This window comes from Mizuhopecten yessoensis, unplaced genomic scaffold, assembly GCF_002113885.1.
Source record: "Mizuhopecten yessoensis strain PY_sf001 unplaced genomic scaffold, ASM211388v2 scaffold10331, whole genome shotgun sequence".
In the NCBI taxonomy this organism is placed as follows: Eukaryota; Metazoa; Mollusca; class Bivalvia; order Pectinida; family Pectinidae; genus Mizuhopecten; species Mizuhopecten yessoensis.
The window spans coordinates 1,460,821-1,473,823 of record NW_018408493.1 but is presented as its reverse complement, the minus strand read 5'-3'; the positions used below and the strand labels follow the sequence as shown (position 1 = coordinate 1,473,823).

The 13,003-nt window shown below is 35.7% G+C and overlaps 1 protein-coding gene across 1 annotated transcript; it reads right to left on the bottom strand.

Moving 5' to 3' along the window:
* Nucleotides 1-130: 130 nt before the first annotated feature.
* Nucleotides 131-12,745, bottom strand: LOC110460167 (F-box/WD repeat-containing protein 5-like). The gene is made up of 8 exons (XM_021512922.1): nt 12,650-12,745; nt 11,389-11,521; nt 10,816-11,061; nt 10,143-10,326; nt 9,468-9,607; nt 8,369-9,057; nt 6,096-6,308; nt 131-5,370 (listed from the first exon to the last, which is right to left on the bottom strand). Exons 1-8 carry the CDS (start codon nt 12,676-12,678, stop codon nt 5,163-5,165), a joined length of 1,842 nt encoding a protein of 613 aa, XP_021368597.1. The 5' UTR covers nt 12,679-12,745; the 3' UTR covers nt 131-5,162.
* Nucleotides 12,746-13,003: the final 258 nt, after the last annotated feature.

Sequence of the window (13,003 nt, the reverse complement as noted above, 5' to 3'; positions counted from 1 at the left end):
CTATACAATGTGTTCAACATAATGACTTTGTTCGACTTTCAATCACAGGGGTGAAATGTTTAAAAAAAAATAACAGGGTCTTTTGAACGAATTTTAATCATAAATACTGATATTTTGCCTGTAGCTTTATTTTAGATCACTTTTAAGGTTACAAGTGTGAGTTTTATACCAGGTGAGCGATGCAGGCCCATTGGGTCTCTTGTTATTATTACAGAATCTTCACATGATGATAGGAAAATCTGTCATTTGGCTAGTAACTTTGCTTGAAGTTTCTCTGCCCTTAATCAAGGTAACACATCAAAGATTAAGGTCTCACCTACAGAATCAGAAATTTCATGCAAGTATAACCTCAACATGAATATCCCAAAACCAGTTGAAGGTCAAAATCATATGTTCAGGGTCAAGGTCAGTGTTCAATACTGTTTACATGATGACGGGAAACTTGCCTTGTTCACACATGTCTGACTAAAAGTTTTCAACCAAATTTCATCGCACACAGTTACAGAATCTTTACATGACGATTGGAAAAATTGCTTGTATTTCTAAGTGAAGTTTTCAACCAAATTTTATGAATTATACAAGACATCAAATGTTCGACACCAGTTGAAGGTTAAGGTCATTATGCTCATCAACAGAATATCCATCAATCCGTCTGTCAACATTCTTCTTTCATTCCTGACACCTGTCTCCTGAGAAAAATTGAAGGTCAAGGTTATACTTTCAATGTCAAGGTCACAACTGAAATATCTGTATGTACGTGACAATGATGGGAAAACTGACTTGTACATATATATTCCTAACAATTTTTTTTAATAAAATTTGAAAACAACTCGCTCCATATATCTAATCACTATTGGGCACACATACAAAGCCAACTTCTAGCAATATTCTATAAGATTTACGTGTAAATGTAGTCGATATGTACACTATACTACTGATCTGGCCTCCACAATGATGTTGGCGGGTGTATAATGTACAATTTAGAATACTCTATTTATATTGCTTTCATGGATCGATGACTGTCTTTGCTGATTGTGTTTAAAAAGAAAACTTCCAGCCGTAAGTTGACATACAGTGAAACATGTAATGTTTCTTGGTTTTGAACTTTTTTGGTATATTTACTTAAATGCTGTTTGTTTAAAAAAAAATGGGTTTCCACTGAACTTTAAACCACAAAAGAAAGTACCAACAAACATTTTTCTTTATACAGTAACTTACATGAGCAACAGTGATTTCTACTAACATGAAATGAGTATTTTTAGGTGAGCTCTTCAAATGTGTTTATCAAACTACAGTATTTTTTATAAATCTAGTAGCTGCAGTGTTAACTCACAACAACTTGTGTTTTGGCATCACAAATGCCTTAAAACGTCTAGAACACACATTTTGATGACATCACAAAAAGCGTGATGACAAAATGTACAAGTATTGATGACATCACCAAATATTTGATGACAAGATGTACAAATATTGATGACATCACCAAATATTTGCTGACAAGATGTACAAGATTTGATGACGCATTGCAAAAGAAAGTTCCATATATTACAACACAAATCAGTCATACATTTTCATTAAAATGTTTATACAACCTACTTTACTAGCAGACAAGATTGAATTCACACGTTTGATGATGCACACCCATCTTTATACCCTTTATGCACTATTTTATTCTAAAAGCTGATACAACTCTTAATGAATGCAGTCAAATAAGCACCTATCAACCTCAATTTGCGAAATGTCTTGCAGTGAAAACCTGACTTTATATACTGACACCTGCCAAATACTGTCTGCAAAGCACGGATGGCTATTGTTAATGATGTCAATGACTTCATCTAACCCCGACAGGTGATGAAATTGATTATTAATGATGTCATGAACAAAAGCATGTGATTCAACTTATCTACAAATGATACTTAAGTCATTTATCCACAACAGTGACAAAAATGTCTGAAAAGTTCACAATAATCAACTAATTTTTCAGTGAGTTTAGCTAACATGATTGAGAATGAACACTACTGTATGTTTTAGATTTCCATCAGTTTATCTTGATTGAATAATTGTCAATATCCGTTTTACTGGCTCTGCTCCACAATTGCCAGTAAAACTCAATCTGCGACAGTATAATCAAGATATACTGCCACAAATCTGAAAACACAGTAAGGTTATCCCTGTTGGCCACAACTAGACCAAAATGCTCATATTACTGGCTTCGCCGACACACGATTGTTATTTAATAATTTAAATGACCCAAACCTTTCTAATTTTGGTAAAGTCTGCTTTTACTATCATTTTACAAAACAAATTTTCAAGCAATTGAAATACATGTATACCAGTATACATATTTTATGCACATACATGTATATAACTTATATTTATGTCCAGCATGTGGACAATATATGGACATAGTTGAGATTGTATCCTTTTATGTACAACTGGCACAGTAATACTCTCCACTACGTATATTTCGCTCATACTATAATTTCACAAACTGACTTTTTCATACTTAATCCTGAGGGCAATTACTTGCATTACACTGCAAATGTATGTCTTGTGTATGATTAATTGTTTACATGATACTTAAAAATTCACGATCCACACTTGCTACAAATTTATGCGAAAAAACTGGAAATTAAGCAAAAGGTAAGTCATCTAATGCAATGGAAGCAGATTCAATATATAGCAGAGCAAATTGCAGAAAATTTGTGTTAAATTAAAAAAAACATACTTATGTGAATCAAGATACAGTAGATATATATGTATAGGAAAAATCTCAATGTACTACATAATTTCGTTCATGATCTGCATACAAAAATTATAACTCTGCTATTTTTTGACCAGTTATATCCGCTTTTATAACATTTTTTTACTTTTTATTAGAAAATTTTGAAAACCAATTTATGCTAAAAAGCTGGCATCCAAAATGTAAATCACTTTCTCTACCCCTTCACAAGCGACATGTACACGATGATTGTTATGTGATTTTTGCACAGTAACTGTATGCTGTTCGTGTTGACAATATGGACAGAAGATAAATGATACTGGCTGTTGTTTCAATAGAAATAGCACTGAAATCATACATACATGTTGTAATGAACATAACATTAACTAACTAGATTATAAACATACCATATTTATCCTGCAATAAGCCCAGGGGGCCAACACAGAATCTCTGACTGAAAGTAGGGAGATGGGCTTATTACAGGACAATGAAAAAGCGTTGTTGGCATTTCTTTTTAACTACAATATATTTGGGGGGCTTATTACCGAGCATGGGCTTATTGTCGGATAAATATGGTAATGAAATCTCACAATTTATCTATCTGGTCGACCTCATATTCAAATTCAATCTATTCCAGATAAACTTGCATTTCTCTGCACAAAGGTATGGTTTGAACTCTCTGTTGAAGAAAACATCTGATCCAAAAATGAGGAAATAATGCAATAAAATCCAGGAAATAGAGGTAGAAAGTGAGTGTTTGGATAAAATTCACGGAATAGCAAGACATTTTAGTAATTTTTGTTACTCTGCACTCGCAGGTATATAGTTTAAACTTATTTACCCTGGGTGTAGTTTTCAGATTTCAGAACGTGTATAATCATAAATGGGAAGATAATATGTAAACATCAACACTAAAAGGCAGTGTGGAGAAATGGGTTCAGTTCATCAACATAGCTTCATATTTCCTTTGTGAATCTAATACATGATATTCGTTTAAAAATAACCCACGAGCCCAAAAAATAAGCTATGGCGGAAAAAGATAAATAATATACTATTTTTACAATTAAATGATGTTTGTAAGTTACTTCGTATATAATTCTTACTATCGAACAATGCCCACTCATAATTTATACAATTCATATTTTTACTACGCAACATCATCCACTCATTATCTATTTGTAACGAGAGAAAGAGAAATGCAACAGCTAGACCTGGATTCGAACCCGGGACATTCCGAACTCTAGAAAACGCTCTAACAATTGAAGTCCCTGGTCGCCGACGATCGATCCAGTCCAGTTCCACAACATATTTAAAAGTCTTAATATGGAACGACTTCAATGAAATATATATTAATATTAAATTAGATCCATTTATATTAAATATATTTATACTATGGAACAACATCCATCCAGCTGATGAATAATAACGCAAGCAAAATAAATTAGCACATCAGCACTTTCCTGAACAGATTATAAACATCACATACATATATTAGATATACACACCAGTTTCAGTCTGCAAAACATGGAGTGATGTCTACAAAATGGTTACTGACAAGTTTAAAACAAAATGTCATCCAAGATTTGGTAGTAATGCTGTAAAGACATTATTGCATGCTTATTTGTAACTACAATATATATATGCTTATTTTTAACTTGTAATTACAATACATATGCTTTTCTGTAATTTGTAACTACAATATATATATGCTAATTTTAACTTGTAATTACAATACATATGCTTTTCTGTAATTTGTAATAACAACATACATGCTTATTTTTAACTTGTAATTACGATACATATGGTTTTCTGTAATTTGTTATAACAACATATATGCTTATTTTTAACTTGTGATTACAATAAATATGCTTATTTGTAATTTGTAATTACACCATATATGCTTATTTGTAATTTGTAATTACACCATATATGCTTATTTGTAATTACAACTTTTTCAGTCCGAATACATCACAAACAAACAACAAACAAACACCTCCAGCTTCACTGAAGTGACATACAGCATCCATTCCATGCCTCAGTGATTTTCTGCAACACCTATTCCAGTTCTCACTAGGCTTCATTGATTTCCTGCAGTCGTTCTTTCTGTTGGTATGTCTGTATGTTCAGCACTTTAAATGACTTACAATTTTAAGTCCAACACGTTTTACCTACTGAAAATATTGGCTTACAATCCATATATAGTCAATTAGCATTTGTAGCTTCATGCCTATTCAGAGATACAGACAAACCTGCATACGAGACCACCTCTGTAAAGAGGATGCATGTGTTGACAGGCCACATTCACCCCAATTGTAGTGATCTCATTGTTAAATGCACCTGTATCAAGAGACCACCTGCAATCAGCATTAAGAAACAATTTTTTGGACTTCCCAAAGGTAGTCTTCTAAATACAGGATTAATAGTACATCTGTTTCATGTTTCAATTGTCTGCAGTCACATCCAAACCCTTCATTAAGCGCTTAGACCTCCAGATCTTGATTGTGTTATCGTCGCTGACGGTTACGAGGTATTCCTGATTGTTGGGACAGAAGGCGATGGCGTTGACGACGCCCTCCCCGTGTTGGTAGGTGGACAGTAGTGTTGTGTAGTGCCGGTCCCAAATATAGCCTTTAGCGTCCTCACTCCCACTACAAAACAGCAATGATACCACATGATGTCCATAATGTAGTGCAGCCTACACAATCCAGAAAACATCCTTCAACTTTGAGCATTACTCAAAAAGTCGTCTTTAACTCTTTCTATATCAGATATTCTATTTTAAAAAGAACCCCTGGAATGATTTAAATACAGAAACATTGATATTTATCAGCAGTATTGAAGGGTAAAAAGTATAGAGTTTTTCCTAGTACATTTTGTTTTACAATTATGATAAACAGTTTACATGCATCACATTTTTGTAATATAACACCAATTATCTGCATCTTAAATTCTTATTTGTTCTAATTACATTTAATTCTAAATGTCAAGTGATAATTTCAAATTTCTTCATTCTTCTTTTGTGTCACAAATTAAATACTGCATAGCATTGACAGCCACATGGTTCTCGTGATTAAACAGGCTAGTTATGGTCAAAGGGAGACAAATCCATATTCAAAGTTGATACAACTGAAAATCCTGACTGATCGGGCTACATTTCCATTAACTAAGGAATTAACATAAATGTATAGAGAAGATATGATTTACATTTTGTTTACCTATCACACAAAATCAGTCTTATGTATTTTGACTTGTTTTGCTGTCAACTTGGCATCTTCTGCTATAACTACCAGGTAATATAATTATCTCAATTGAGCAACATTATTTTCTTATTAGTCACAAATTAGACGCAGAAAATTAGGTTTTAGATCCTTACCTGCCCACATAGTCTTGACTGACATCAAGGAACACAAAACAACACATTGTCGACGGAGAAAAACCTTTGTGGCCTGTATATCTCAGTTTCGTGTCTTTTAAAGTGCAAAGGTCAATAACTCTGACCTCTATGGAGGGTGAAAGGTCAGGAGTTGCCCAGGGGTCAGTGCGATCTACTGTACCAATCCATGGTCGGCAATTGAGGAACAAGTATCTACAGAAGAAAATGTACTTGTATAAGAATATATCATTTGTAAGCATTTATAAATATTTAATAATAATAATAATAATAATAATAATATACAACATTTGATATAGCGCCCTATCTAGCTAACATAAGCCACTCTAAAGCGCTTTACAGTACATAGATATACAATTTTATACAGTCAATACAATTAGCATATACATTAATCAATACAATTTTGAGGAATTTGCAGGAGCTGCCTTATCAGGCGCTAACTATTAGTCCTATCATAGGACTAGTAGTTAGCGCCTGATAAGGCATAGTACGCCACCTGGCTAATATCTCCCTATGTGTGTATGCCTGCGTGTTTTGCTGGAGATGTGATGTGTTCTGTTTGTAGTGGGATCGTGCTTCCAACAGCATCATTCATAGTGCCACCTCACTTGAATGCTACGGCACAGATACCGCAACAGCCACCCCAGACCATTTTATACTCCACCTGGGTTGCTGGGAGTTGTGTGGGCAGGAGAAAAACACTTTCTCTGAATATCCATGCGTAGGACGGCTTCGGGGATCAACCAATCCGCCCATATATTAGTAACATATATATAGTAACACCTGGTCTGTGCAATTTACTGTGCCAATCCTCTACAAGATTTTTTACTTGTATAAGAATATATCGTTTGTAATCATTAAATAAATATATTAAAGTAATACCTGAATTGCATGACAGACATCAATGCAATGATGGGGATTGGTATGCTTTATATTACTGTGTATAGGGAAGACTTCACCGAGTCAATAAATGTGCTTCACTGGTAAAATCAACATTCACTTGGTATTCATTTCACCCTTCACATGTAATTACTATTGATCACATACTGTACTGTGTTATCCAGTGAATATACCCATGTCATATATTTTTTTGCGTATCAGCCCAAGTAGTATGACCAATCAGCCCTGTGATTGGTTGTAAGTTTCATTTGTTTCAATTGTGACGTCACGCCTAGGACAAGTACATGACATCACAGACTTACGCACTGGAGTCAAAATGGCGGCTTTTTACATTTCAAGGTTACATGAAAATTGTCGTTCTACACGAATAAATGCTACAAATTTTGAGTATGTGATAAAAAGGATATTACATTCGTTCTCATTTCATATGAAATTTACGAAACTCGTCCCGAATTTTTCATTTTGGATCGCCAGAGGCTCGCTTAATTGAAAAATTCTTACTCGTTTCATGAATCTCATATTAAATGGAAACTCATGTTAAATCCTATATATATGGTATGATGTGTAATAATATTATCTGTCATGATAAACTCACTCTCATTGTAGAGGCCCTCATCTTCGAAAAAGGTTTTGTCTTGTTACATTCATACACATAATATCAAACCAAATAAAAAAAAATCCATACATGCCTATTATGCATGCAACCTGTTACCATTAAATAGACTTTACCACTATGTGAGGTTAGATTTCTTAAAATCTTCCTCCATCCACCATATCTGTAGACATGCATGTCCAGCAGCTTATAACCATAGTATTAACGTACCTAGGTAATCGGTAGAGTCCAAGCACTCCCTAATGAAGTAGAGTTCTCATTTGGAAGTTTTCTAACTTTAGTCTTGCCCATTTACTAAAGAAATTGTTATGTACAAGAGTAAAAGATATTCTTTTTCTTATTTCCTTTTCCCAATCTCCACCACAAGGACTTGATCCTCGACATCTTGATTAAAAATTAAATAAGAAAGCTAATCTGCAGCCAAGCCAATCATGTCATTTGAGGTGTTCACACTTTTCTGCAACATCACTGGGAAATCTTTCAATTTGATGGGGAACTTTTTGAGGGTGCTGACACGTTTTGAAATGATTCCCATTGATGTCTTTTTCACTGGCAATACAACACAGAGCATTGAAACGTCAGCTTAAACAACTGCCTCTTTTAAAAGTGATTTCTATTCTACAAAAAGTGTGGAACCATTTACTGTATTTGTGATGAGAAAAAGACAAGGGTGGTAAATTAGCCACCAAAAAGCATTGTCATTATAAGTGTATCTCTCTGTCAGTAGTAAATGCAAAATTACCTGTGATCGTGTGACAAACACAATCCGGTCACATGACCGTAGAGGTCAATCAGGTGATCTGGCTTGTCCGACTTTCGTATTCTCCGTAACTGTATGTCATTGTTACTGAAGCTGACAACCATGTGGCTCTCCTCTTGGTTTGGTTCCGTTCCTAGTTCCTCAAGGTCAGAGCTAGAACTGAGGTCACTGTCCCGGTACGACCTTGACTTTGTATTGTCAACTGAGACAGGGGGAGATGATAAGTTTTTGAATCCGACCTGATGCAATGCCACAGCGAATTCACCAGTCACAAATATCATGTTCTGCGTGCTTACTGTTTGGTGTGGTGCTACAGAACCACATGCGGAGCCACACTTACTATAGTCTACAAAGAAATTAGCAGAGACACCAGTTGCTCCCCTTCCTGAAGAGGAAGAACACCCAGCCTCAGTTTCCAGTCTAAAATTGTCTTCCATATGTTCTTCCACAGATCTTTCACCAGGTCCATCAGCCTCCATGTCAGAGTCAGAGTAGGGGTCACCGAGGTCATCAGGGTCACTGGATTGCACCGGAACATTAGCCACAGTCAAGAATTTAATGAGGCTTGCAGTCTCGCTACAGAACGTAAACAAGCTCTGACCTCCCCCTTCTTCCACACACATGTCGGAACAGTCCTCCGACAACAACTCGGCAAGATGGGAGGGCTGTACCTAAAACAACATACAATCAAATTTAAAGCCACAATACCAGATTTCAGGGTACTGCCCTCAAGTCCAGACCATTTATCTCAACTCCAGGCTGACTCAAGACTGTCCTACTTATCAGAACTACTGACCTGGCTCCAAACTAATGTCACTTACTCCAGACAGTTTTTCCGGACTCATCTAGATTTTAGAGAATCGTCTCAAATTCCAAATAGTTGACCCCCAAATTCAGACTTTTGACCTAGAAAACAAATGTTTTACCTAGAGTCTTGACTGTTACCTCATGATTTTGGCTTTTACCAACTCCCAATGTATAGACTTGTGCTCCATATCACCAAACAAACAGTGGTTTACCTCAAATAACTATATGGACGTGGTTACCTGAAATGAACATTTACAAACTGTCATTGCTTTACCTCAAACGACTCTATCTGGACTGTAGTCGCAAATCTGTCAAGGCTAATCTCCAGACAACCACCCAAGAATGTGCTGTCATCAAGCCATGCCCCAAACAGTTGTGACGGGTCCATCGCCACAACACGCAGTATATGGAAATCTGGAAGACATTAAGGAATTGTAGTTAGTTTTAACATTTTAACGAAGCATACTTAATTATGCAAGCAATTGATATTTATCCACTTCTGGGGAAAAATTGGTAAAGAAGACAAAGGGCCATAACTCTGTGTTTAGTAAACTTGGTATGATAACTCATTTACCCACTACTTATTTAAACTGGACTTGCCCAGTCTTTGATTCAGTAAGGTTCAAATGTGACTTTAGGGGTGAATGGGTTAACACCCTGCCATCCCAATAGGGGAGAAAAACCTATAGCACCCTTCCAGTAGTGTCACTGGGGAACTAATAACTTAGGATTGTTAAAAAGCTTATACATGTACCTGCATTTGGTAACAATTAGCATATTTACCCTATTTATCTGGCAATAAGCCCACCCATATCTATTTCAGTTCAGTATAAATTTCAACAAAATCTATTACACTGTCCTGTTATTAGCGCATCCTCTTACTTTAAGGCGGAAACGTTTTGTGGGCCCCTGGGCTTATTACGGGATAAATACGGTAATTTCAATTTACCATGAAGAATAGAGAGGATGGCAACAAATCCGCGCCTGTCCATGAAGTCCCTCGTCTTGACACTGGACACCAGCAGCATGCTATCACTCTGGTTGAAGCAGGAGAACTGGGTGAAGTCCCAGGAAAGTAATTTACGAAAATCTTTTGAGTATTTTATTGTTGTTGGGTACCCAACACTCCACACCTGTAAAATAAAATGAAAGACACATTTCTTTTTTTTATTAAATCATTCACCCCTGAAGACACATTCGGACTCTTCCAATTCAAAGGTTGGAATAGCTCATTATGAAATTTCAGGGGTGAATGAGTTTAGGCAGTGTAACACTGAGGTCTAGTTTTCAATAAGGCTCTGTTAAACATATTTGTAAAAGAAACGAATTCTGAAACAAATTTTCATATATAGCAAGACTAAAGTGTGAACTGCTTATGTGAAAGAAAACATCAGACACTTTAGATTTTAGTCCAAAAGGAACGAAATTAGTTTGAATGGATATGAAACAGTTACTGAAAGATATCTACAGTTAACTTGGACAGATTTTTTGGTGTAAACAAACCACAGTTTTAGACCACCTTCTCAATATCTGGATTCAATTGACTGAAGCAAATTTTTAACAAAGCAAATTTTTAACAAATTCAGATTCACATGAAAAACCGTAACTGGCAGCTGACCAACCTTGATAGTGGCGTCTTTGGAGGTTGTAGAGAACATATCGCCACTATGGGAGAAGCTGACATGTAGCACCTCATCGTTGTGATCTGTGAGCGTCTCGCTGAGCTGCACCGGAGCTAGATAATGGAGGCGTCGGTATTCAGCTTGCCAGCTCTCCTTTCCTGGTGGGAGACAAACGGTCTTCACACCCCATTGACTTTTCATCAGGCCCTTCCATAAACTCTCGTCCTGACACACGCGATGCCAGTCCTGTTTAAGCATAACTACAGTGTAATCATAAAGATGCTTTGACAAAATCAGTTTCTTTAAATGATAATTCAATCATAAATTATTGTTACTTGAACTTTTAATGTTGAATTTGATTCATTGCATTAAATGACTTATTGTTAGGTCAAAATTAACTATTCCAACATTTGAATCGGAAGAGTTCAAATGTGTCTCCAGGGGTGAATGAGTTAACTACTCTACCCTGTGGGTAACTATTACCAAGACTGTAGGCCACAGACTACCTAACAAAATGAAAACATCTGATGATTAAAATGTACTCCAAACAACCTACTTTGCTAGTTTGCTTACCTTGCAGGTCTGTGCGGCCCGGACAAGGTCACAAGCTTTGAGGGAATAGAAAATGTCCAGCAGGATGGAGTCTGGGGACTTCTGCCAGATACTGGGGCATGTCTCCTCTTCATTATCTATCTCAGAGGGACTCCTGTATATAAACAAAACTTGTTTAGGTGGTCGACCGGTTTGCACATACAATGTAGCATGGAATTCATTTAACAAGACATTTGCTCATGAAAACCATGGACTTATTCTGTGACTAAACATGAAAATATTAAGCTTTATGAATAATTAAAAACATTTCAACTGATATTCACAACTTTAAAATATATAAAATATCAGGGCGAAACAACTCCAGAAAAACATTTCTACTGCCCTTTTCCCATTTAAAGCTACAAGCCACCTTGGTGAGGGCAGAAGGCCCAAACCCAGGGGGAAAGTACCAGAGGGGAGCGGGAGCCCCTGTCTTAAGGGGGTACGGAGGGTTTCCCTCTAAATCTTTTTGAAAATAGATGAACTGAGATGGCATTTCAGCACTTTTTAATAATAAATCAACACAAGTTCTCAACTTAATATTAATATCATGAAGCTCCTTGTAAAATGTGTGAATGAAGACAAATAAAATCAATCATCAAACAAAATCGATTTTTTAATTCTAGACTAAAGATGGAATATTTCTTTTAAAGGGGAAATTAAGAAAAGAAAAAAGTGAAAATTGTGATTGAAAAGGCTGGGAAATAAAAGCAAGATTTCTGAGGAGAATTTACCCAATACCGATACTTCAAAGGATCTGGATAAAGCCCTGTAATATCCCCGCCCCATCAAAAAGTGGGATAGTTATTCATCAAATAATACTTTTATTAACGTAAAAATAATAACATGAAAAGTTGAATAGTGAAAGTAGACCTAGGCTATAATATTGCCTACAGTAGCCATCAGTAGGTAAATTATAATCTAACGTTGACAGGTAAAATAGCGATGGTGTTCGACCTGTTGAACATTCTTAGGATTGTTTTCAGATGTGTTACATCAAAACAAGACCTTTATATTTTGATATCAAGTTTATTTTACTCACTTCCCAACGACCAACCTCACAATATAACCCCAATTATGAAAAATATTCAATAGAACTCCCGAGATTTTTTTAACATATTTTGCCAGTCGATAAAATCTAGTGGCGAAAGTAATTTCCCGTAGTCGACTTTAAAAATCAGTTTATCTAACTTCATTCTGATTCCATGTTTCAATAACATGATGTTTTTGCTCACAAACTTACCTCCTCTCGCCGATGCAGTGCAGCGGCATAGTCTTTAGAAAGGAGAAACCCGTCTTCAGCCTTCAATCATCGTTGATACATGGCCATTAAACACAAATCGTGGTCTCTTCGACGCTTAAGAAAGTCATAAGTAAATAATAGACAGACCGGTAAAAATATCCGGAATGTTCATAGTTTCTTTTTTTTTGTTCGTTAAAATATCGCTATACATATGTGCTTGTCATGGATTATTACTTTTTAAAGTGACTTTAAGTGATATTATATTAACTTGCTTGTTTTTAATGCATTTGTTCCATGTAAATTTGTTAAAAATTACATTTGAAGAGAATGGATGGCCACTAAAAATGCATAAAT